The 24707-nt window shown below is 41.8% G+C and overlaps 3 protein-coding genes across 4 annotated transcripts; 2 read left to right on the top strand and 1 right to left on the bottom strand.

Moving 5' to 3' along the window:
• The first annotated feature begins 3489 nt into the window (after nucleotides 1–3489).
• Nucleotides 3490–7247, top strand: LOC121752740 (BAHD acyltransferase DCR-like). The gene is made up of 3 exons (XM_042147836.1): nucleotides 3490–3522; nucleotides 3627–3971; nucleotides 6897–7247. Exons 2-3 carry the CDS (start codon nucleotides 3819–3821, stop codon nucleotides 7245–7247), a joined length of 504 nt encoding a protein of 167 aa, XP_042003770.1. The 5' UTR covers nucleotides 3490–3522; nucleotides 3627–3818.
• A 6613-nt stretch (nucleotides 7248–13860) lies between these two features.
• On the top strand, nucleotides 13861–14966 carry LOC121752739 (BAHD acyltransferase DCR-like). The gene is made up of 2 exons (XM_042147835.1): nucleotides 13861–13884; nucleotides 14400–14966. The coding sequence occupies exons 1-2, from the start codon at nucleotides 13861–13863 to the stop codon at nucleotides 14964–14966; spliced, it is 591 nt and encodes a 196-aa protein (XP_042003769.1).
• Nucleotides 14967–16630: 1664 nt separating this feature from the next.
• Nucleotides 16631–20193, bottom strand: LOC121753042 (sec-independent protein translocase protein TATB, chloroplastic-like). Of its 2 annotated transcripts, none has more exons than XM_042148191.1 (6): nucleotides 19869–20193; nucleotides 19577–19698; nucleotides 17656–17715; nucleotides 17460–17580; nucleotides 17146–17322; nucleotides 16631–17075 (listed from the first exon to the last, which is right to left on the bottom strand). In XM_042148191.1, the coding sequence occupies exons 1-6, from the start codon at nucleotides 20101–20103 to the stop codon at nucleotides 16876–16878; spliced, it is 915 nt and encodes a 304-aa protein (XP_042004125.1). In that variant the 5' UTR covers nucleotides 20104–20193; the 3' UTR covers nucleotides 16631–16875. The 2 variants fall into 2 exon arrangements, with proteins under 2 accessions (XP_042004125.1, XP_042004126.1); XM_042148192.1 differs by having other exon boundaries at nucleotides 17146–17313.
• Nucleotides 20194–24707: the final 4514 nt, after the last annotated feature.

The following is a 24707-nucleotide window of genomic DNA, read 5'->3' as shown; positions in this document are numbered from 1 at the left end:
GGGGGTGTTTGGCAAAGGTGATAGTTCCTCCGCCCAAGGAAGTTACAATTGGACCTAAAACAGTTGATTGTATCTTCATTGGATATGCACTTAACAGTAGTGCATATCGATTTGTTGTCCACAAGTCTGAAATACCGACTATGACCGTGGGAACAACAATTGAGTCAAGAAACGCGGTATTTCTTGAAAATACATTTCCTTGTAAAAAGAAGGAAAACGTAGCATCCAATTCTGAGACAAGAATTGAGGATGAAACCACTAGTTCTAAATCAGCGGATGAGGAACCTAAATCGCGCAAGCGTGCAAGGCCTGATCCAAAGGATACAGTACTAAGACCTGGTAGTAGGGTCAGAACACCAAAAACATTTGGTCCTGACTACATTGCTTTTATGTTAGATGAAGAACCGACATCTATAAAAGTAGCCTTCGATGGGCCAGTCGGGCTACATTGGAGAGAAGCTGTTCAAAGCGAAATTGATTCAATTTTACTAATCCACACTTGGGTGTTGGTAGATCTACCTGAAGGTGCGAAACCTCTAGGTTGCAAATGGGTACTTAAAAGGAAATTTAAGGCCGATGGAACAGTGGATAAGTACAAAGCCCGACTAGTAGTAAAGGGTTTTAAACAAAAGGAAGGACATGTCTTCTTCGATACCTATTCACCTGTAACAAGGATTACATCTATCCGAGTGCTTCTCGCTATTGCTGCATTACACAATCTTGAGATTCATCAAATGGATGTAAAGACCGCGTTTCTAAATGGTGAACTAGAAGATGAAATCTATATGGAGCAACCCGAAGGGTTTGTAGTACCTGGACAAGAGAAAAAGGTATGCAAGCTCGTAAAGTCTCTACATGGATTGAAACAAGCGCCATAGCAATGGCACTTGAAGTTTGATAATGTGATGTTATCAAATGGGTTTAAAATCAACGATTGCGACAAATGTGTCTACATCTAGAGCACTAATAACGGCCATGTTATAGTGTGTCTATACGTTGATGATATGTTAATCTTGGGTAGCAACACTCAAGTAATTAACGATACAAAGGCCATGTTAAAGAGAAACTTTGACATGAAAGACATGGGTCTAGCCGATGTAATTCTTGGAATGAAGATTCTAAGAACGTCTGATGGAATCATCTTAACACAATCACATTATGTTGAGAAGATATTGAATAAATTCAAAGCCTATGATGGCGCGCCGGTTAAGACTCCAATTGAGCTCGACGTTCACTTGAGCAAGAACAAAGGCGAGCCCGTTGCACAAGAAGAGTATGCACGAGTCATCGGGTGCATTATGTACTTGACTAATTGTACTCGACCTGACATTACTTGTGTCGTGAACAAGTTGAGTCGTTACACGAGCAATCCAAGCAAAGAACAGTGGAGAGCTCTTGTGAGGGTTTCGAGATATTTAAAACATACTCAAAATCATGGGCTACACTTCTCGAGATACCCCCGGTACTTGAAGGGTACTGTGATGCAAATTGGATATCCGACAATAGAGACTCACTTTCAACAAGTGGATACATCTTTACTATTGGGGGTGGTGTTGTATCGTGGAAATCCACAAAACAGACATGTATAGCCCGATCAACAATGGAATCGGAGTTCATTGCCTTAGATAAGGCTGGTGAGGAAGCCGAGTGGCTTAAGAACTTTCTTGAAGATATTCCATATTGGTCTAAGCCAGTGCCACCAGTGCTGATCCACTACGATAGCCAAGCGGCTATTGGAAGGGCAAACAATGGCTTCTATAACGGTAAGTCTCGACATATACGTCGACGACATAATAACGTGAGACATGTGATCACAACAGGGGTGATTCCAATTGACTATGTGAAGTCAATAGATAATCTAGCAGATCCGCTAACCAAAGGGTTAAACCGTGATCAAATGAATAAGTTGCTAGAAGGAATGAGTTTGAAATCCACAAACTAAAGGGTTTTCATAGTGGTAACCCAACCGTGATGACTAGAGATCCCAAGAACTTGGTTCAAAGGGACAACTAAGCTATGAGAGTTCATGAGAAACACTCAACTATATCTATTCCCTAGAGAGCAATAGAGTGTTGGTAAACTTGCCTAGTGGTGAGGCTTAGTCTATGACTTTTAATGTCTCCTAAGGATCTCGAGGAGATTGAGTTCTCAAGGAGACCGAGTAGGGCAAGATACTCGATAAGGAATCACCTATATAAGTGTGAAGTGAGGCCGCTTCAAATAAAACACTTATGAATCCAAAGTGGTGTCCAAGGCAGCAAAGGACACAAAACTTGAGAACGGGTGAGGTTGAGGTGTTTAAGCGTTAACACCATTGTCTCGGTGCACGCCGTGGGGGATTAGTTCAAAGCATCGCGCTACTAAGCCACCTGTGTATCCGATGGGGTCGACAATGGAGGGTTCAAAGCCAAAAACTACCTATCCTTATGCTTATATACCTCGTCAGGGTTGAACTTGTGTCTGCATGCATATGCATTTGACTATTTCCACTCATGTGGGGGATTGTTGGAATCTTTAATTTAAGATGTCCTGTCAACAAAGTTTGACCAATAATAAATGTGACGAGACATTTAATTTTTGGAAATTAAATGATATAACATCGATCTACGTTCCGCGTAGATGACCGTAGTATATTCACTTTCTCAAATCCGATTCCCGGTGAGTGAGCAATAGTAGATAAAAGTTGGTCACATTGTAGCTTTTGATAAAGCTATGAGTTGAAAGTGTATGGAGTAATTAACTAGTGTTAATTATCCCACATAGGAGATGAGAGACATCTTTAAATGTGTATTTATTAAGTGACTTATTACACTTCGTAATTATCGTGGACTAAGATGGGTGAAAGAGCCCACACGCGCGCCGAGCCGAGCCGCGCCCGCGCCCGTGCCCTTGCCCTTGGATCTTGGCAATTGGTCTTTGGGTGGTCTTTGGGCTTGTCCCTGGATCCAGACTTAATGTTTTGGACCACCTCAGTTTTGGGCAGCATCCTGATCAACTCGACATGTTGCGCCTTGATCAGTAGCCTGATCAACTCGGCCTGCTGCGCCTTGAGCGATGGTTTGATCAGTATCTTGATCATGTCACGAAGTCCACATGTAACGGTTGAACTCGGGCGTGTACAACGTCTAGATTCAACGTCGACCACTCCAGGTTTCAAACTCGTAACGGCCGACGGTTACAGGCCCGTCATGATGAGCCATGATGACACCCATCAAGGCTGAGTTGACCCCGCAGTGGACCAAGCCTATAAATAGGCTAGTCATTCCTTGCATTAAAAACATAGAACAACATACGAACCTACTCACAAGCGTTATACTCTCTCTGCATTGTCTTTCTGTCGAAAGCTCTGCCCTCTCCTCCATCCAGTTCGCCGGAGCTCTGTTGATTGCGGTGCTGCTTCACCAGAGACGTAGCCGTTTTATCTTTGGGGACGACACGTCAAACCGAGAGCACTACCGGGGCGTATCTCGTCTTGCGGAAAGAGGCCTCCTCGACTCGGCTAAGTTTTATTTCCAGTTTACAGTTTCGATTTCATTGTAATTTTCGGTTTTAGTTCTTCCTTCTTGGGTTGTATTATGCCCGGTATTGTTTATCTCTTGTAATTCCAGTATAATTTCCACCAACAGTTCGACCTTCCCTACCTCGCCTTCTACTACAACCAGAAGCTCCTGCTCTACAAAGGCGGGAATGAGGAGGGCGGCGCGGTGGTGGAGAAGCTGAGAGATTGGCTGGAATTGGTCCTGGAGGAGTTCCACCAGCTGACCGGGAAGCTCGAGAAGGATGAGGATGGGGTGTTCAAGGTCGTTTACGACGATCACATGGAGGGCGTGGAGTTCGTGGAGGCCGAGGCAGGGGACGTGGAGGTGGCGGAGCTGACGGCGGAGGAGGGGTTCTCCAGGTTTAAGGAGCTGTTGCCTTATAATGGAGTGTTGAATTTGGAGGGGCTGGAGAGACCCTTGTTGGCTGTGCAGGTGAGACTCTTGATTCAGCTTTCATTTATTGTGTTACATCTATTTTTACAACTACCAACTTCTGTTGCCTATATTAAATTCTTGAGTAGTTAGTGTGTGTGACTAGTTAATTTGAATTATAAATCTGGTCTGTAGTTTAATTAATTAACTCCTAGTTCTTATGACATGTTTTACTAATTTGGAGCTACTTTCATTTTAGTAAAGTCCTACAGTACTGTTATTGGAAAAATATCATGGACTTAAATTGTTTGTATTTATATTTCCTAACTCCCGTAGTACGTACCATAAGTATGTAGACCATTCCAATGCTAGAAAATTGGGCTCATGACCTTATTGAAATGATGTACTACTAGTTTAGAACAAATTAACAAGCAGTGTGACGTTATACTCAATCATAACTTCATTAGACATGTTTTAGTACTTGTTGGAATTGGGAAGTGATGATATTTTAACTCTATAAACATTTTGTTAGTGAACATATCTTTTGGTATTTTTTCCCAAATGACATATCTTTTGGTATTTTTACTACTGTTACTTATTGAAGTGTTAAATTAATGTTAAAGTGTTTGATGTAAGATTTGATAGGGGTATTTTTCTACTGTATAATATACACTTTGACAGATTAAAAAAATACTCTCATAGGCTAATTAATCAATGTAGTGAGGGAGAAGTTAAGAGCGAGAGTTGAGTAGTAGGGAGTAATAATAGTATGTAGTACTATGGTGTTCAGTGACGAAAAGGGCACTTAACCTTTCCTTTTTTTATTTAAATTTATTCAATTTTTATAGTATGAATTGGCATACTAAAGTCTCTTAGGCCATTCGCAACGCTGTCACTTATCCATCCCTTAATCGTCCCTTAAATTACTATTCATGGGTCCACTGTAATTTTTTACTTCATCTCTTAACTAATGGATGAAACCTGCAACCCTCCGTCCCTTAAATTACTATTCATTCAATTTCATTTTTTTATTTTTATTTCCAACCAAATTCAATTAAAAAACGCACTTCATTAAAAATAAAATAAAATAACAACATAAAATAAAAATACAACTTAAAATTCAAAAAAAAATACTTAATTAAAATCCTAAAAAATAAAAATTACATAATTTAAAATACAATTTTAAAGAAAATAAATAAAACTACTCTGCCGGCGAATCATCCCCCGAAGGTGGTGGAAGTGCACTGAAGCCGTGAGGGGGCGGAATGCCAAGTTGTGCTGCCATAAAAACCAATTTCGTTAAGATAGGCTGGTATTGGGGAGGCGTCATGCGGAAAGTGTCCGCCATTGTGGCGGTCATGTACATGGACATAAGGGAGTTCGAGGGTCCCCCGAGCCCGAGCCCGCCTGGCTTGATTCGGCTCGGCCCCTCCTCCCTCTAGCCGCCTTCGCCGCATTTCTCCCTTGCGGCCGACGGCGCCCACGAGAGGACCCCCCGGCATCGTCTGCCGGGGCCTCAACCTCCTGCGAGGCAAACTCTCGTGGGGCGCTGCCCGAACCGCCCTCACTAGACGAGTATTGGCCACCCGCCGTGTGCTTCGTGCGCTTCGAGGTCGAGCTCGAGCTGGACCGGACACCGTCGGCCCACCTTTCCTCGTCTTTGACGATCTCCCAAACATCGACATATTTGAATTGTTTGCCGGTGTCGTCGAAGTAGACTCGCAAAGCCGACCTTAGAATGTCGGCTCCCGTGGCTCCGCTTTGGTAATGAGTCGTTTCATTCTTGTGGATGGCGCAGAATCTTTTGACCTCTCTGTCGACTCGGTCAATGTGAGCACGGCGCATCTTATATGTGTGGCGGCGGGACCCCTTCGGCTTAATCTTGTGGTAGGCCTCGGTGACCTTTTCCCAGATGCACTTCCGGGGTTGTTGATTCCCGACGATGGGATCGTACGAGACGCTGATCCAGGCGTTGTACACCGCCAGCGCTTCTTTGGGGCCGTAAGGATGCCGACCTAGATCCTCCTCCTCCTCGTCCGCCTCCGCCTCCGCCCTGGAGCTTCCACCGCCTCGGCCTCCTCCACCGCCTTGGCCTTCTTCCGGAGTGGGATCAACGGAATAATCCTCCCGAATCTGGGATAATCCCTGCGAATACCTCAGGCGGAGGGACGGGCGTATGCATCCACATCAAAATGGGGTGGTTGGTACCCCCGGCGTCGACGAACCCTGGGTGCCCGGCGTTGACGAACCGGAACCACCACCGAGGACATTGTACATGCCCCCCAGTCGCCGAACGCATTGATGTCGAACCCGGCGGAGCGACCACCGCCAGAGTTTCCGTTGCCGGACATTTTGTGATGAGAGGTTAGATGAAAATTGGAGAGGAAATGGAGATTATTTGGGAAGAATAGATGTGTATTTGTGTGTGAAATGAGAATGAATTAGGAGTATTTATAGAGTAAAAAAATAAAAAAAATAAATAAAAATTGAAAAAATGGTAATATAACGGTAATATTACCGTTTTTCATTTTTTAATTTTTTTTATTTCATTCGAATTTTTTTTAAAAAAATGAATTATTCCCACTCGCGGGCCGGTGAGTGGGCGTCACGCATGGCGCCGGGCGCGCCACATCGCCTCGGCGCGTGGCGAGATGTCTCGCCATTCATCACAGCGGGACGGAACGCGGAACGGGCTGGGGACGAGACGGGGCGCTGCAACGCGTCATGCCGCCGTCTCGTCCCTTCGTGACGGAATACGGGCCACCCGCGTGACGCGTTGCGGGTGACCTTATAATCAGAATTAGAATTGTACTAATAAATTTTTTTCTAGGTCCTACAATTTGAAGATTTAGGTGAGGGTTGAACCACTTCCTATACGCTCTTATTTTGTTGAATGAGATCAACCATGGACCACTTAATGTACTACTACTATATTACGCAATGCTATTTATAATTTCCTACATTAACGTAAATTAAAATTGACAGCTCACGAAGCTAAAAGACGGGCTGGCAATAGGCCTCGCCTTCAACCACGCCATACTGGACGGGACATCCACGTGGCACTTCATGAGCTCGTGGGCCGCCATCGGCAAAGGGGCCACCTCCGTCCCGGTCCCACGCTTCCTGGACCGCACCAAGGCCCGAAACACCCGCATGAAGCTGGACCTCTCCCAGCCCTCCGACGCCCCCGAGCACGCCAACTCCGCTCTCCGCGGTAGGGTCTTCAAGTTTCCCGCCTCCGCCATTGACCAAATCATGTCAAAAGTCAACAACAAGATGTTGGAATCGTTGCGATCAAAGGACTTTGACCAAGAATACTTTCAACGAGACATTTAATTTTGTGAAATTAAATAATATAACGTCGATCTACGTTCGGAGTAGATGACCGTGGTATATTCATTTTTTCAAATCCGATTCCCGATGAGTGAGAAATAATGGATTAAAGTTGCGAAATAATTACTAGTTAATTAAATGAGCTATGAGAGAAGTCATGAGATTAATTAAGTGTTAATTATCCCACATAGGAGATTAGACACATCTTTTAATGTGTATTTATTAAGTGAACTAATACACTTAATAAATTATAGTGGACTAAGATGGGTTGAAGAGCCCACACGCGCGCCGAGCCGAGCCGTTCCCGTGCCCTTGGACTTGGATCTTGACAATTGGTCTTTGGGTGGTCTTTGGACTATTCTTTGGGCCTGGTCGTGGGGCTCGGTGCTTGGGCTCGACCCAAGGCTGATTGGTGTAGTTCTTTTTTGACCACCAACGTTTCCACGCCAGCGAGCCAAGTAGGATGACACATCGTCAGTCTAACGCGGTAAGAACCTACGTGGCTGACACGTGATGAAGTCCACGTCATGACGAACCTAGACGCACGCGTGTCCCGATGCGTCAAGGAGCAGCTCTCGTAACGGTTTGTAACGTTCTGCGGTTACAACCTCGCAATGATGACAGCCATCATGGCTGTTGACCCCCAGCAGTGGGCTGAGCCTATAAATAGGCTAGTCATTCCATGCATCTCTATACAACATTCACAAGCATTTGCATCATAAGCTCTCCCCCTCTCTGCATTGTCTTTCTGTCGAAGCTCTGCCCTCTCCTCCATCCAGTTCGCCGGAGCTCTGTTGATTACGGTGCTGCTTCACCAGAGACGTAGTCGTTTTATCTTTAGTGACGACACGCCAAACCGAGAGCACTACCGGGGCGTATCTCGTCTTGCGGAATTTAGCCTTCTCGACTCGGCTATGTTTATTTTCTAGTATCGTTTCGTTGTATTTTTAGTTTCTGTTCTTCTTTCTTGGGTTGTATTACGCCCGGTTTTTGTTTATCTCCTGTAATTCCAGTCAATGTACCAACAATCGCAAGACGAGATAGACTTGCCATCGAAGGACAGAACCTAAACTAAACTTAATCACTTTCGAAACTTAATATCTTTGCTGGAGATGCCGACTGAATCCAACACCGGCGCCGCCACAACATTTCCATCCACCATGTCGACCACTGCACCGATCAACACGTCATCGATTCCATCGATGATGCCAACCCCCGGGTTCTATCCATCTTCATCAACAACCCCTTGGGAGTTTGTTAACCCCCATGAGCCCACTAGTAGATCCACCTCGAGTAGATCGTTTGGTTCCACTTTTAGTGGTTCTCTCGGATCCTTTAATGGATCGAGTGTTGGGGCCTTCGGGTCTCACGCGGGTGCTGGTCCCTTCGGGGCTGGTACGACCATGGCGGGCTCTATGCCCAACATGAATGGTGGGGGCTCTATGCCCAATCACGTTGTTGGCTCCTTCGGGGGCAACGGAATTGGCCCCTTCCATGGACCATGTACGGCACCTTTGGCACCAAGAATGATGCCACCTGCCTAGAAGCCACCAAAGTTTGGAGGATCTGACTTCAAAAGGTAGTACCAAAAGATGTTGTTCTACTTGACAACATTGGGCGTCGCCAACTTCTCCACTGAAAACGAGCCGCCCGCACCAAGCGATCAAGAGACTAGGGTCGAAGTCATGGCGGACTATGAAGCTTGGAGAAAAGGAGATTACCTTTGTAAAAATTTCATTCTAAGTGCTTTAGACTATAGTTTGTACAATGTATACTCCGTTGTAATCACATCAAAAGAGATGTGGGAAAACCTAGAAAGAAAGTATAGCATAGATAATGCTGCAGGTACTGAACAAGTTGTAGCATCCAAATTTATGGACTACAAGATAGTCGACTCTCGACCCATCATGGAGCATGTTCAAGAGCTCCAAATGATCATCCACGCACTAGTGGCTGAAGGGATGACCTTGCCCGACAAATTCTTAAGGTGCATGATCATTGACAAGCTTCCTCCCAGTTGGAAGGACTTCAAGAGCTATCTCAAACACAAGCAAAAGCAGATGACCCTTGAAGACTTGATCGTGAAATTTCGCATTGAGGCCGATGTGCGCAAAAGCGACCAAAAGGCAAAGGGATTTAGCCCACTCGAAGTCAAAGCCAATATGTTGGAGTGGGGCGGTCCCTCCAACAAACGCCCTCGCCCAAATCAAAAGGATAAAGAGAAAGGAAAGCAGCCTGCAAAGAAATTTGAAGGCGAATGCTTCAAGTGTGGCAAAACTGGCCACTTTGCCAAGGACTGTCGCAGCAAGAAGAAGAAGCCGGCAGCCCACGTCGTTGAGAAGGAGTTCAAAGACTGTGACGAAAATGACCTCATTGTTGTGGTCACTGAAGAAGTTAACCTTGTTGATAACAAGGGTGGCTGGTACATCGACACCGGCGCTACTACTCATGTCTGCTCAGATAGGAGCAAGTTTGTCTCCTACACTGCTGTTGAAGGGAGGAAGATCAACATGGGGAATCAAGCATCATCTGAAGTCCTCGGCATTGGCAACGTGATTCCCATGATGATGTCACTATCACTTTGAAGGATATGCTGCATGTGCCGGACATCCGCAAGAACCTAGTGTCAGGAACAATACTAGTTAATAAGGGGTTTAAACTTGTATTTGAGTCAGATAGGTTTGCATTGTACAAGTTTGGAAAGTCACTCGGAAAAGGTTATGTAACCGATGGACTTTTCAAACTCAGTGTGGCAACTCGCAGTGTTGCAAAGCCGTTGGCTAATAATAATAAAGCATCTACTTCCACTTACTTGACTGGGTGTTCCAATTTGTGGCATTGTAGATTGGGACATGTAAATTCAAAAGCCATTAAAAGATTAGTGAATTTAGATTTACTAAAGGCTAATGAAGTGGATACCCAAGATAAATGTGAAATTTGTCTAGAAGCAAAAATGACTAAGTTGTCGTTTCACTCTGTTGAACGAAGTTCAAAACCCCTTGAATTAATTCACAAAGACGTATGTGATTTAAAGATGGTGCAAACTAGAGGTGGTAAAAAATACTTTATTACTTTCATAGATGATTGCACAAAGTATTGCTACATTTATCTTTTAAGAAGTAAAGATGAAGCAATAGAAGCGTTCAAAAATTATAAGAACGAAGTTGAGAATCAACTTGGTTGTAAAATCAAAACGATTCGAAGCGATAGAGGAGGCGAATATACAGCCACGTTTGAGGAGTTTTGCAACGCAAGTGGTATAATTCATCAAACAACTGCACCATATTCACCACAATCTAATGGTGTTGCAGAACGCAAGAATCGAACTCTAAAAGAGATGATGAATGCACTGCTTCTGACTTCAGGATTACCACATAACATGTGGGGGGAAGCTGTTTTGACAGCCAACTATATCTTGAATAAAATCCCATTCAAAGGAAAAGATGTTACTCCTTATGAGTTGTGGAAGGGAAGGAAGTCATCCTACAAATACCTCAAAGTGTGAGGGTGTTTGGCAAAGGAGATGATTCCTCCGCCCAAAGAAGTTACAATCGGACCTAAAACGGCTGATTGCATCTTCATTGGATATGCACTTAATAGTAGTGCATATCGATTTGTTGTTCACAAGTCTGAAATATCGATTATTACTGTAGGAACAACAATTGAGTCAAGGAATGTTGTATTTCTCGAAAATAAATTTCCTTGCAAAGACAAGGAAAAAGTCTCAGCCAATTCTGAGACAAGAATTGAAGAAGAAGCCACTAGTTCTAAACCAGTGGAAGAAGAAGCCACTAGTTCTAAATCAGCGGATGGGGAACCTGAATCGCGCAAGCGTGCAAGGCCCGATCCAAAGGATACAGTACTAAGACGTGGTAGTAGGGTCAGAACACCAAAACCATTTGGTCCTGACTACATTGCTTTTATGTTAGATGAAGAACCAACATCTATAAAAGTAGTCTTCGATGGCCCAGACGGGCTACATTGGAGAGAAGTTGTTCAAAGCGAAACTGATTCAATTTTGCTAAACACACTTGGGTGTTGGTAGATCTACCTGAAGATTCGAAACCTCTAGGTTGCAAATGGGTACTTAAAAGGAAATTTAAGGCCGATGGAACAGTGGATAAGTATAAAGCCCGACTAGTAGTAAAGGGTTTTAAACAAAAGGAAGGACATGACTTCTTCGATACCTATTCACCTGTAACAAGGATTACATCTATCTGAGTGCTTCTCGCTATTGCTGCATTGCACAATCTTGAGATTCATCAAATTGATGTAAAGACCGCGTTTCTAAATGGTGAACTAGAAGATGAAATCTATATGGAGCAACCCGAAGGGTTTGTAGTACCTGGACAAGAGAAAAAGGTATGCAAGCTCGTAAAGTCTCTACATGGATTGAAACAAGCGCCATAGCAATGGCACTTGAAGTTTGATAATGTGATGTTATCAAATGGGTTTAAAATCAACGATTGCGACAAATGTGTCTACATCTAGAGCACTAATAACGGCCATGTTATAGTGTGTCTATACGTTGATGATATGTTAATCTTGGGTAGCAACACTCAAGTAATTAACGATACAAAGGCCATGTTAAAGAGAAACTTTGACATGAAAGACATGGGTCTAGCCGATGTAATTCTTGGAATGAAGATTCTAAGAACGTCTGATGGAATCATCTTAACACAATCGCATTATGTTGAGAAGATATTGAATAAATTCAAAGCCTATGATGGCACGCCGGTTAAGACTCCAATTGAACTCGACGTTCACTTGAGCAATAACAAAGGCGAGCCTGTTGCACAAGATGAGTATGCACGGGTCATCGGGTGCATTATGTACTTGACTAATTGCACTCGACCTGACATTACTTGTGTCGTGAACAAGTTGAGTCGTTACACGAGCAATCCAAGCAAAGAGCATTGGAGAGCTCTTGTGAGGGTTTTGAGATATTTAAAACATACCCAAAATCATGGGATACACTTCTCGAGATACTCCCCGGTACTTGAAGGGTACTGTGATGCAAATTGGATATCCGACAATAGAGACTCACTTTCAACAAGTAGATATGTCTTTACTATAGGGGGTGGTGCTGTATCATGGAAATCCACAAAACAGACATGTATAGCCCGATCAACAATGGAATCGGAGTTCATTGCCTTAGATAAGGCTGGTGAGGAAGCCGAGTGGCTTAAGAACTTCCTTGAAGATATTCCATGTTGGTCTAAGCAAGTGCCACCAGTGCTGATCCACTGCGATAGCCAAGCGGCTATTGGAAGGGCAAACAATGGCTTCTATAACGGTAAGTCTCGACATATACGTCGACGACATAACACCGTGAGACATTTGATCACAACAGGGGTGATTACAATTGACTATGTGAAGTCAATAGATAATCTAGCGGATCCGCTAACCAAAGGGTTAAATCGTGATCAAATGAATAAGTTGCTAGAGGGAATGGGTTTGAAATCCACAAACTAAAGAATTGTCATAGTGGTAATTCAACCATGATGACTGGAGATCCCAAGAACTTGGTTCAAAGGGACAATTAAGCTATGAGAGTTCATGAGAAACACTCAACTATATCTATTCCCTAGAGAGCAATAGAGTGTTGGTAAACTTGCCTAGTGGTGAGGCTAAGTCTATAACTTTTAATGGTTCTTAAGGATCTCAAAGAGATGGAGTTCTCAAAGAGACCAAGTATGGCAAGGTACTTGACTAAGAATCACCTATGTAAGATACCGAGTAGGGCAAGATACTCGATTAGGAATCACATATATAAGTGTGAAGTGAGGCCGCTTCAAATAACACACTTATGAATCCAAAGTGGTGTCCAAGGCCGCAAAGGACACAAAACGTGAGAACGGATGAGGCTGAGGTGTTTAAGCGTTAACACCATTGTCTCGGTGCACGCCGTGGGGGATTAGTTCAAAGCATCGCGCTACTAAGCTTTCTGTGTATCCGATGGTGTCGACTATAGATGGTTCAAAGCCAACAACTACCTATCCTTATGCTTATATACCTCTCGAGGGTTGAGCTTGTGTCTGCATGCATATGCATTTGGCTATTTCCACTTATGTGGGGGATTGTTGGAATCGTTGCGGTCAAAGGACTTTGACCAAGAATACTTCCAACGAGACATTTAAATTTGTGAAATTAAATAATATAACGTCGATCTACGTTCGGAGTAGATGACCGTGGTATATTCATTTTCTCAAATCCGATTCCCGGTGAGTGAGAAATAATGGATTAAAGTTGTGAAATAATTACTAGTTAATTAAATGAGCTATGAGAGAAGCCATGAGATTAATTAAGTGTTAATTATCCCACATAGGATATTAGACACATCTTTTAATGTGTATTTATTAAGTGAACTAATACACTTAATAAATTATAGTGGACTAAGATGGGTTGAAGAGCCCACACGCACGCACACGCGCGCCAAGCCGAGCCACGCCCGCGCCCGTGTCCTTGGACTTGGATCTTGACAATTGGTCTTTGGGTGGTCTTTGGACTGTTCTTTGGGCCTGGTCGTGGGGCTCGGTGCTTGGGCTCGACCCAAGGCTGGTTGGTGTAGTTCTTTTTTGACCACCAACGTTTCCACGCCAGCGAGCCAAGTAGGATGACACATCGTCAGTATGACGCGGTAAGAACCTACATGATGAAGTCCACGTCATGACAAACCTAGACGCGCGCGTGTCCCGATGCGTCAAGGAATAGCTCTCGTAACGGTTTGTAACGTTCGGCGGTTACAACCTCGCAATAATGACAACCATCATGGCTGTTGACCCCCAACAGTAGACTGAGCCTATAAATAGGCTAGTCATTCCATGCATATCTACACTACATTCACAAGCATTTGCATCATAAGCTCTCTCCCTCTCTGCATTGTCTTTCTGTCGAAGCTCTGCCCTCTCCTCCATCCAGTTCGCCAGAGCTCTGTTGATTGCGGTGCTGCTTCACCAGAGACGTAGCCGTTTTATCTTTGGGGACGACACACCAAACCGAGAGCACTACCGGGGCGTATCTCGTCTTGCGGAAAGAGGCCTCCTCGACTCGGCTAAGTTTATTTTCTAGTATCGTTTCGTTGTATTTTCAGTTTCTGTTCTTCTTTCTTGGATTGTATTTCGCCTGGTTTTTGTTTATCTCATGTAATTCCAGTCACTGTACCAACACAAAAAGGCCTTCTCCACGTTCCAGTCGCTGTCGGCGCACGTGTGGCAGGCAGTGACGCGGGCGAGGGAGCTGGGGCCCACGGAGTACACGGTGTTCGCGAACTGCAGGAAGCGGGTGGAGCCGGCGATGCAGGAGAGCTACTTCGGGAACCTGATCCAAGCGATATTCACGGTGACGGGGGCGAGGCTGATCCTGTCGAGCCCGGCGGAGTTCGGGGCGGGGCTGATCAGAGGGGCGATCGAGGCGCACGATGCGGAGGCGATCGGGAAGAGGAACGAGGAGTGGGAGAGGAAGCCGGTGATATTCGGGTACAAGGACGCCGGGGTGAACTGCGTGGCGGTGGGGAGCTCGCCGCGGTTCCAGGTGTATGAGGTGGATTTCGGGTGGGGGAGCCCGGAGAGCGTGAGAAGCGGGCTCAACAACAGGTTCGATGGGATGGTGTATCTGTACCCGGGGAAGAGTGGGGGAGGTAGCATTGACGTGGAGATCAGTTTGGAGGCTAAGGCCATGGAGAAGCTCGAGAATGATAAGGACTTCTTGTTGGAGTCTTGATCAACACACCCCTATTCTATGCTTTACACTTATTTCTCTCTCTTCCTATATCCATGTATGTGTGACAAATTATCCGACTTTAATTTGATTTTATTGTCTCAACTATTTTAATTTATTTGGTGCACACTAGTTAGCTGAGTGTGTGAAGTTTAATTAGAATTTAGCAATCCACAATTCGAATTTAATTAATTTTTTTTTTTTTTTGAAAAAAAAAAGTTCATTCTAGTCTTTGAACATTGCACTAGTATCATCTGCTGTCTCCATACTTTAAAAATTATCACAAAACATTCCAAGACATTGATATAATTTCGTTGGACCAACTTTTGTAGTACTTCTTAAGATTCTTTAGACCAAAATCCCTCCACACTATAAGAGCATCCACATCCGTGCTTTTGCCAACGAGCACGGATGTAGGCTCGGACCCACTTTTACTTCATGCTCTTAGGTAAGAGCCAACACCCACATCTGTGCTCTTCCGCAAGTACATGCTCAAAGGTCCCACCATTCTATTATTCAATTTAAATAAAAACATTTTCGCAATATTAAAATGCATTAAAAATAACCAGAATAATATTACAAATTACAAAAAAAATTAAAAATTACATAATTTAAATCCTAAAAATTAAAAATTACATAATTAAATTCATAAAATTAAAAAAACTCATTACTCGTGGCCGAATTTCGTCCATATGGATGATGAATGTGTGTATTTATAGATGATTTTGGGATTAAAGTTTTTTTAAAAAATTTAAAAAAATCAAAAAAATGTTAATAAAATCTGTATATTTTTGGGAATCCAAAAATATATATTTTTTAATTTTTGGTATTATTTTCAATTTAAAAAAAAATGCCAACGGCCAATAAAAACGCGTCACGTCGCCCTGCTCACCAGCACGGACGTGCTCTTAGCTAAGAGCAGCGCCGTGTCAGCGGCAAGAGCGCAGCGGCGGACAGCGTTGCTGTGCCACTGGCACGGACGGACGGACAGCGGTGTGCTCTCCGCTGTGGATGCTCTAAGAGCTACTATATCCATCCATAAAAAAAAAGACCAGTTTATCACTTTGGATCATCCATCAAAATTAGACCAGTTTCTAAGTATAGGAAGTTTTAAACATTTAAATACTGAACCCCACAATTCACTAATTCTCTTTTACTTTTTTCCATCTCTCTTATTTTACTAATTGCAAATTAAAAACCGTATTATATACAACTATTTCTACTTTTTGTAGGCGGATGTAGTACTATTTATTTTTTTTCACAAGAAAGAGAACTGCCATTTCGGATGCACTTGTTATGTATTCCCTCAAGAGAAGTCGTCAATGTATGGGGCAAATAATTACTCGTTGTGTCAGATAATTAAAGGGAAATGAATCAAAGTGATAGATCTTTCTCTTATGAAAAAATACATAAATAGCCCTTACAGCTTAAAGGGTTTTTTGTCCAAAAAAAATGCAAAAATCCTTCTATCAATGTGTCCAAGGACATCTGATGATAATTTTTAAAAAAATATAGACAGCAGATGATATTAGTGCAATATTCAGGACTACCATTGTAGTATTCTCAAAAAAAAAAAAGGACACCATGCATACCATGGGAATGTCAGCAGGGAAGCACTGCGGCTTAATAATCAAATCAATGATTAAACTGAAAAATGTAAAAAAGAATCACATCAAATATAGGGTAGTATAAAAGTTCAATTGGTCAATCCTTCATCATACGTGTTACTGATACATAACTAGCAGTTTGAAGTCTTCAGTCTCAAAGAATTTTCGAAATGCAAATACTACAACAATGCCAAAAACACTAAAACATCTCATTATTGCTCTAATTCCAGACAGTTTAAGGACTGTCACGCTATATGTTCTACACCGTCGTTCTCGTCCCAAAACTTTTTCTCAGAGTCTCAACTTTATGTTTCAGTGTTTGAAGCTGAGCCAGTCGGTGCTCCTGCAGCAGCTTCTTGAAGAGTTTTGCTGTCTGGATTCTCCGGGGGAGGGGTGATCGAGGAGGTTTCTTCAGTAGTATCTAGAGCTTTAGGGGGAGGGGCCACCGAGGCGGTTTCTTCATTACTATCTAGAGCTTTTGGACTATCCGGAGCTTCAGAGGCATCTGAAAATAGGCGTATATGACTATAAATGTCTCTGAGATAGAGCGAGAGAGAGGGAGAGAGTTTACCGACCTTGAGAAGTAGCCTTGGATTCCACTTGACCTTGAAGTTGGGCTTCCTGTTTCAATCTCTCCTCCTCCTCTTTCTGTTTCCTCTCCTCCTCTTGCTCTTTTTTCAGCTGGGAAAGGGCTCCTTTAAATTGCTCGGCCTTCATATTTAACGCGCTTTCAGCTGGATCTTCTGCGGTTTCTAAAGGCGACCCATCAGTGTATATGCTTTGTAGTTTAGTGAAATGCAAAGATAGAATAAAATTTTACATTACATAAAGGAACTCATCTTATTTTACACAAAATCGAAACTAATAAACTTTATTTAAGTGTACTCACTCGGTTCAATATTTGTTTCTGGTTGAGTTGTGTTGGTACTCGAACGTTTTGGTACTGGAGTGTCAATATCATCGAGTCCAATTTCTCGTTCAAGGGTGCTCTTGAATTCCCTTGAGACTTCCTGCAAGGGGTGCAGCATAGCTCGATTACGAATTAAAATTATGTTTTTTCATTCAGCACTTGAAAAGATAGCTACCTGAAGTTCTCTTATTGTAGGTTGGAATGCACGCAAAGTTTTTCCGAGGTTACGGGCAACCTGTCACCACAAAATATGGTCAATGGAGATACATTACCGTCATGCAAAGCTTCTGCAACGTGATTGTAGGAGAAACGAGTTTCATCTATTGAGAAACTAGTCAATAGAAAAGACTGATAGGAAACGGATGCAAGGAGTTTCTTAAATTACTCCTCAAGGTGCAACGAGGTTTTTCTTTTCTTTTCTTTTTGACCTATGAATGCATCTATATCAGATCAGACTGTTTTCTACTGGAAACTTTTTAAGATATTTCCACTGCCTATGCTATAAGCCTCGAAACATCAATCCAAGACTTGGATAATATCCAGCTTCTGAAAAAAAAATACCCAAAAGCTTCCAAGTTACAGGGGAATGAAATCAATTTTTTTGGGCATGCACCTTGAATGGACACATAGATTTCACCCAAATTTGGAATGTCAATGACCAGGTCACCAACATGGTTTCGATTTCGAAGAATCTCTACATATTGGTGAATGGTGATGCTGGTTTGTTATCAAAAGTAGCAGCAGCTAAATATGTACTCATTTTGTCCGCTATTAAATGTCCCATCTCTCCATTTCGAGATTTCACCATTACATGTCCCATTTGATTTTTACTATATTTAGCAAGTGGATACCACATCCCACAAACTCATTTGACACATATTTTATCATAAAACTAATTCATAGAAATAGGACTCTCATTCCACTAATTTTTTCCACCCACATTTCTTAAAACCCATGTTGATCCTAAATGGAACAATTAATGGCAGATGGAGAGAGTATTATTTAAATTCTTATCCCATGTCCAGTAGGCAATTCAATAAGAGGCTCTCAAGAATCATACAACACACAACTCAAACATTTGTTCATATTCTTAACCCTATTAATTTTTCAGAACCAGGATGATTATGAAACTACCTACAATCATTTCTATGATAAAGGGATTTGCAGCAATCACAAATTGTAGAGAAATTTCAACAACTTTTCAATTAAGTAGTAGAAGCTTTCCAATCCCGGACTACTACATAAATAACCCTTACAACTCATTAACGATACTAAGATACCCTACAGAAAACAATTTCTAGAATACATGAGCATGACTCTACACCTTGCTCCTCACCCAAGGCCTATATCAATCAAAACTTTGGCTCAGCCAAAAACACTTGTACTATCTACTCAGCTTCATCTTAAAGAGGAACTATACAAACTACTCACTAAACAAAAAAGTACTGTCACAATAATGTTATGTGATAGTTGCAGAGACTGGCAGAGAATAGTGCACATCATCGTGTTATATGCTAGGAGTTAAATTATCCACCTTAGATGCTTTTAACGGTGTCACCAAAACTTTCGTGTCATTATTGCTGCTAATACATAAACAAAGCTTGATCCAGCTGAACTTCTCCAGGATTCAGAAAAAATCTAAGAAATGACTGTTTGCCTCATAAATCTCAACGACCTGAAGTGGCTACTACGAGAGAATATCTAAAGATCCTAAGCTTAACTAACTTAACTACTTCATAATCTGCAGAGCAACAAACTCAAGTTATCAGATACAAATTGAGGGGTCAACACTACCTATGTAAACCTAAAATAATCTACACCAAAGCATTTTGACTACAGAGCGTGTCATGTCAAGCAGAAGCAAAAAGCAAGAATTCAGACGACATTAGTCCCCTATCCGAAACCGAGTAGCATCATTATCTTCCTATCTTTACATGGATCAGCAGGCAAAAATTAATAATCGTGTCTCGGACAGGTACGAACGTTGTCGGATAAAATCAGCCAGAAATGATTGAACCGGTCAAGTGTTACAGAATCAGATTTCCAACACATAAGCCAAACCCCAGCAAATAAAGAAAAAGAAAGAAAAAGCTAACCTCAGCAAGACCTTTTGGCCCAAAAACTAAGAGAGCCACAACCCCAATGACAAGAACCTCAGGTGCCCCAACTCCAAATAAAGAAGCATAAACTCCTTTACCTCTACACTTCCCCTTCCTCGCTGCAAAACACCACACCTCATAGATTCAGCACCACATAAAGATTTTTAACTTTACAAAATGAACTAAAAACATCACACTTCAACCAAAGGTTTTCCCAACTTAGATACACATCAGGAATATTAATCAATAAACACCAGAAGCTGAAAAATGGGGGAAACAATAAGGCTACCTATCATCACCGGATATTGCGAAGTGGAAACCCCCATATTCTTCAGGCCGCTCCATTGAGCTAAACCCAAGTTGGGCACGCATTTAATATTCTGAAAGATAGCATTTTTAGGGATTGGAATTGCGGAATTCGAGAAATAACACAAAGATGGGATCTTCCGAGTTAAAGAAGAAGAAGAGGAATGCAATAAAGAAGATGTTGGGGCAGAAATAGCAATTGACATTGTAGCGGTCATTTGGAAGTCCAGAAACTAGCAAGATTTTTGGAGTTTATTTAATTCATGTAATGGCAGGGATGGAAGCTATGGTTTCGAAGCATGTGTAAAATGTTGATTTTATGATATTTTGTGATATTTTAATAGTTTTATTATGATAATTAGTGCACAGAAATTGATGAGAGCTTTTAGAGTAGGTGAGATCTTCAGCCTAATTTGATGGGCTTTTAGGCCCAATTTCGACATTCATGTTTAATGGGCTAAGGGTGATATTGGAAAATTCGAAATTCTGATATTTTTCTTTACCAATATATTTCTACAACTCATGAAGTTGACATTCTCAAATAATTTACATTATATAGTTATAAGATGAAAATTTTAAAATCATGGAGATTTGGAGCAGTCACCTTTTTCATAATTGAGACGAGTTAACCAATCATGTTGCTGATTTAAAAGTCGCGGTTGCGGTGTTAAAACTAAACCATACTAACATTGTTATATAAGGATTTTAGAATTAACAAGTTATAAAAGGGAATTGAGTTTGAAATTCAAAGTTAATAATAATTGTGGTGGAAAGCTAACTATAATAACTAGGGATCTCAAGAATTTAGTTTAATAAGAAAACTAAACTATAGATTCGTGTGAAACATTAGTTATATATTTATTTCCTAAAAGGCGATTTAGTGCTAAAAGCTAGTACAATTATGAGGTCGATTTAGTGCTAAAAGCTAGTACAATTATGAGGTTAAGTTTGTGATTTTTAATGATTTCTAAAAACATTGAGACGTATAAAATACCCGCGTGAAGCTCTTTTGAAGGTGAAGAGATTGATATCCTTTAGAGGTGTATAAGATACCTGTGTATAAGATTTCAAAATTTTATCTCATTTTCCCTTCAAAACTCTCAAACTTATCAAAACAATTAATTGGAGACAATTGATATAAAAACATAAGTCAAAGTATAAAACTCAATAATAAACACCTCAATCAAATAATAAAAAACTACAAAATAATGAGTTTATCACATATGCATAATTGATCTTATAAATATCCCTGACACTGACAACTTTTTCAATATCAACGCTATTTTAGGCCATCCACTACGCTGTCTCTATACCGTCCCTTAAACCGTCCCTTAAATACTATTTGACCACTATTTGAGGGCTCCACTGTCCTTTTTTCCTCCATCCCTTAACTAAGGGACGGAACCTGCAACGCTCCGTCCTTTAACCGTCCCTTATTCCGTCCCTTAATTACTATTTATTCAATTTCATTTTTTATTTTTTTTTCTCAACCCAATTCAATTAAAACAAACACACTTTATTAAAAAACACACAACATAAAAAACACACAACATAATTTAAAATACAAATTTAAAGAAAAATAAAAAAACTACTCCGCCGGCTAATCATCCTCCGGAGGCGGTCGAGGTTGAGGGGGAGTCGGAAGGCCAAGTTGTGCTGCCATATACACAATTCCGTTCCACCAGGCCGTGAATTGGGCGTACGAGAAGCGGGAAGTGTCCGCCATTGTGGCGGTCATGTACGCCACCATAAGTGTGTCCGAGCCTCCCCGCGAGCCCGATCCCGATCCCGAGGCCGGCTGGCTTGATTCGCCTCGGCCCTTCCTTGCTCTAGCCGCTTTCGCCGCCTTCGTCCCTTGCGGCCGACGGCGCCCACTCGCGGATCCTCCAGCATCGCTGACCGTACCCGCAAACTCCTGGGATTCAGCCTCAGGTTGGCTGATGCCCTCAGCGGTGTCACCACCAGACGAGTATTGGCCACTCGCCGTATGCTTCGTGCTCTTCGAGGTTAAGCCCGAGCTGGAGCGAAAACCGCCGGCCCACCGTTCCTCGTCCTTGACGGCCTGCCAAACATCAACAAATCTGAATTGATGACATTCGTCGTGGTAGTAGGCGCGCAAAGCGGACGTCAAAATGTCGGTTGCCGTTGCGCCGCTTTGGTAGCGCGCCTCTTCGGCCGAGTAGATGCCGCAGAATTTTTTGACATGTCGGTCGACTCGGTCAAAGTGAGAGCGGAGCATTTTAAATTTGCGCTTGCGGAAGCCTTTCGGCTTTATCTGGTGGTAGACCTCGCAGACCTTTTCCCAGAAACACTTCCGAGATTGTTGATTCCCGACGATGGGATCGTACGAGACGGTGATCCAGGCGTTGTACACCGCCAGCGTTTCGAGGTTGTTGTACGGATGCCGGCCTAGATCCTCTTCTTCCTCGCCCGCCTGGGGTTGTACACCGCCTCGGCCACCTCCACTGCCTCGGCCTACTCCCGGCGTGGGATCAACGGGAAAATCCTCCCGGATCTGGGATAATCCCTGCGAATACCGCGGGGCGGAGGAACAGACATATGCATCAAGGTCAAAATTGGGTGGTTGGTACCCCCCGGCGTTGACGAACCGGAACCGCCCAATGTGTTGATCATGGTCTCCCAATCGCCGAACGCGTTGAGATCCCACCCGCCGGAGCCAGAACCGCCGTAGTTGCCGTCGCCGGACATCTTGAGTTGTTATATGAAAATTTGAGAGAAAATTTAGATGATAGGAAGAATAGATGTGTAGTTGTGTGTGAAATGAGGATGAGTTTAGGAGTATTTATACAGTAAAAAATTAATTAAAAATAAAAAATTAAAAAAAACGGTATTATTACCGTTACAAAAAAAAATTTCTTTTATTTTTTATTTTATTTTTTTTAAAATTCGAATTTTTAAAAAAAATATTTATTGCGTCAGCACGTGACGACGCCCACTCGCGGGCCGGCGAGTGGGCGTCACGCACGACGCCGGGTCGCGCCACGTCGCTTAGGCGCGTGGCGAGACAGCCTGTCTCGTGGCTCGACGGGACGCGACGCGGGACGGCGCGGGACGGGACGGGACAGCGAGCTGCAACGCGTCGCGCCGGGGTCCCGTCTCTCCGGGACGGGACGCGAGACGCCGGCGAGACGCGTAGTGGATGGTCTTAAACAACAGTCATTATATATATCTCTAGTTTTTGTTAGAACTCTTTTTCTATTGTTTGTCACTCATCATCTATCTACATCTCTTGTAACTTCTTACCACCCATGCCAAAACCCAACTACTTTTGGTAAGGCAAATATTGAAACACACTCTATATCTATAACTATAACTATAACTATAACTATAACTATTAATAGAAATTTAACCCCCCAGTCGAAATCTTGAGTCTTCTACTGGTTATTGTATACTAGTTTGTCCGTTATAAGAAAAAATTATATGACATCATTGTGTTTCATTATTGTATTTTATTACTACCTTTGTTCTAATTAAATATTTCATATTTGAATGGTATGAATTTTAAGAAATTGTTTATGAAAAAAGTTAGAAAAATATAAACTTATTTCATATAATGGGTAAGATAAAATAAGTTATATAATAGGTAAGATAAAATACGTTAGTGAAATGTGGAATCCAGTTACTAATTACTCCCTCCGTCCCACAATAATTGACATTGTTTTCTATTTCGGTCCGTCCCACAATAATGGTCAAACTTCATTTTTACCATAAGTAGTAAGTAAGTCTCACATTCCACTAACTCACTTCACTCACATTTTATCATAAAATCAATATAAAAAAATAGATCTCACATTTCACTAATTTTTCCAACCAATTTTTCTTTACATTTTTTAAAACTCATGCCCACAATAAGAGTGACAATTATTGTGGGATGGAGGAAATATAATAAAAGTAAAATAGAACAATCTATTATGAACCGTTTGAACTTTGAATAAGTAAATCTAGAATATTCAATGAGTACAGGAGGGAGTGAGTAGTGTTTGTGGTAGGTAGTGTATGATACTAAAAGTATTTTATGGATATGAATAGAATATTGCATACTGGACGCATCACAATTAATTTGATGTCAATTATTACAAGACATATGCCAACTTCAGTAGACTTTTTGAATGGGACTACTTAGTTTTATCGCTACATATTTGATTCCCACTATTTTTATTTGATAACTTTCTAAAAACAACAGCAATAATAATAATAATAATAATAATAATAATAATAATAATAATATTATTATTATTATTATTATTATTATTATTAATGATTATATTCTTGTGTTTATCTATATTCGGTGTCTCTGAAAACAAAAATTAAATCTATCGATAAAACATTATTGGTGGGGATATTCAAATTAGTCAGAAATTGTTTCAATAGCCTACCGTGGATATTCAGTATCTTCCCTGATTGATTATTATTTAAATATATATTTAAGATATTTTAGTACGCCTGTTTTGTAGACTTAGGTTCATCTCAAAGTATATGGGCAAAATGATCCATAAGAGCATCCACTATAGACGGCTTTCCCCAATAGCCCCGTCCCTTTTTTGTCCACAGCCCCAATTTTTTGTTTCCGCCACTATAGGCGGACACTTCCAATAGCCCTGAAATTTTATAACCAATTTTCATTTTAATTTTTTCATTTCGTTTTTAAATCAGCGAAATTGAAATAAGTATAAAACGAGGTAATTGAGACCGAATATTCGTTGTATTGACAATCGTAAAATTATACAACGAACGTAAAAAAAAATACAAATAAAAACGCCACCACCGTATAATCGGTGGCGGAGTCCGATTCCTCCTCCTC

The sequence above is a fragment of the Salvia splendens genome, chromosome 10 (assembly GCF_004379255.2).
Source record: "Salvia splendens isolate huo1 chromosome 10, SspV2, whole genome shotgun sequence".
Taxonomy (NCBI): domain Eukaryota; kingdom Viridiplantae; phylum Streptophyta; class Magnoliopsida; order Lamiales; family Lamiaceae; genus Salvia; species Salvia splendens.
Note: the sequence above shows the minus strand (reverse complement) of the source record. Positions and strands in the feature narration are given on the sequence as shown.

What these genes read in the sequence shown, in the direction of transcription:
- LOC121752740 (XM_042147836.1), top strand. Translation starts at nt 3,819, where the DNA reads ATGGAGGGCGTGGAGTTCGTGGAGGCCGAGGCAGGGGACGTGGAGGTG. An exon ending in GACCCTTGTTGGCTGTGCAG is followed by an intron (nt 3,972 to 6,896) that starts GTGAGACTCTTG and finishes TAAAATTGACAG; the next exon opens with CTCACGAAGCTAAAAGACGG.
- LOC121752739 (XM_042147835.1), top strand. Translation starts at nt 13,861, where the DNA reads ATGACACATCGTCAGTATGACGCG. An exon ending in CACATCGTCAGTATGACGCG is followed by an intron (nt 13,885 to 14,399) that starts GTAAGAACCTAC and finishes ATGTAATTCCAG; the next exon opens with TCACTGTACCAACACAAAAA.
- LOC121753042 (XM_042148191.1), bottom strand. Translation starts at nt 20,103, where the DNA reads ATGACCGCTACAATGTCAATTGCTATTTCTGCCCCAACATCTTCTTTA. An exon ending in GCAATATCCGGTGATGATAG is followed by an intron (nt 19,699 to 19,868) that starts GTAGCCTTATTG and finishes GGTGTTTTGCAG; the next exon opens with CGAGGAAGGGGAAGTGTAGA. An exon ending in ATCCAAGGCTACTTCTCAAG is followed by an intron (nt 17,076 to 17,145) that starts GTCGGTAAACTC and finishes GCCTATTTTCAG; the next exon opens with ATGCCTCTGAAGCTCCGGAT.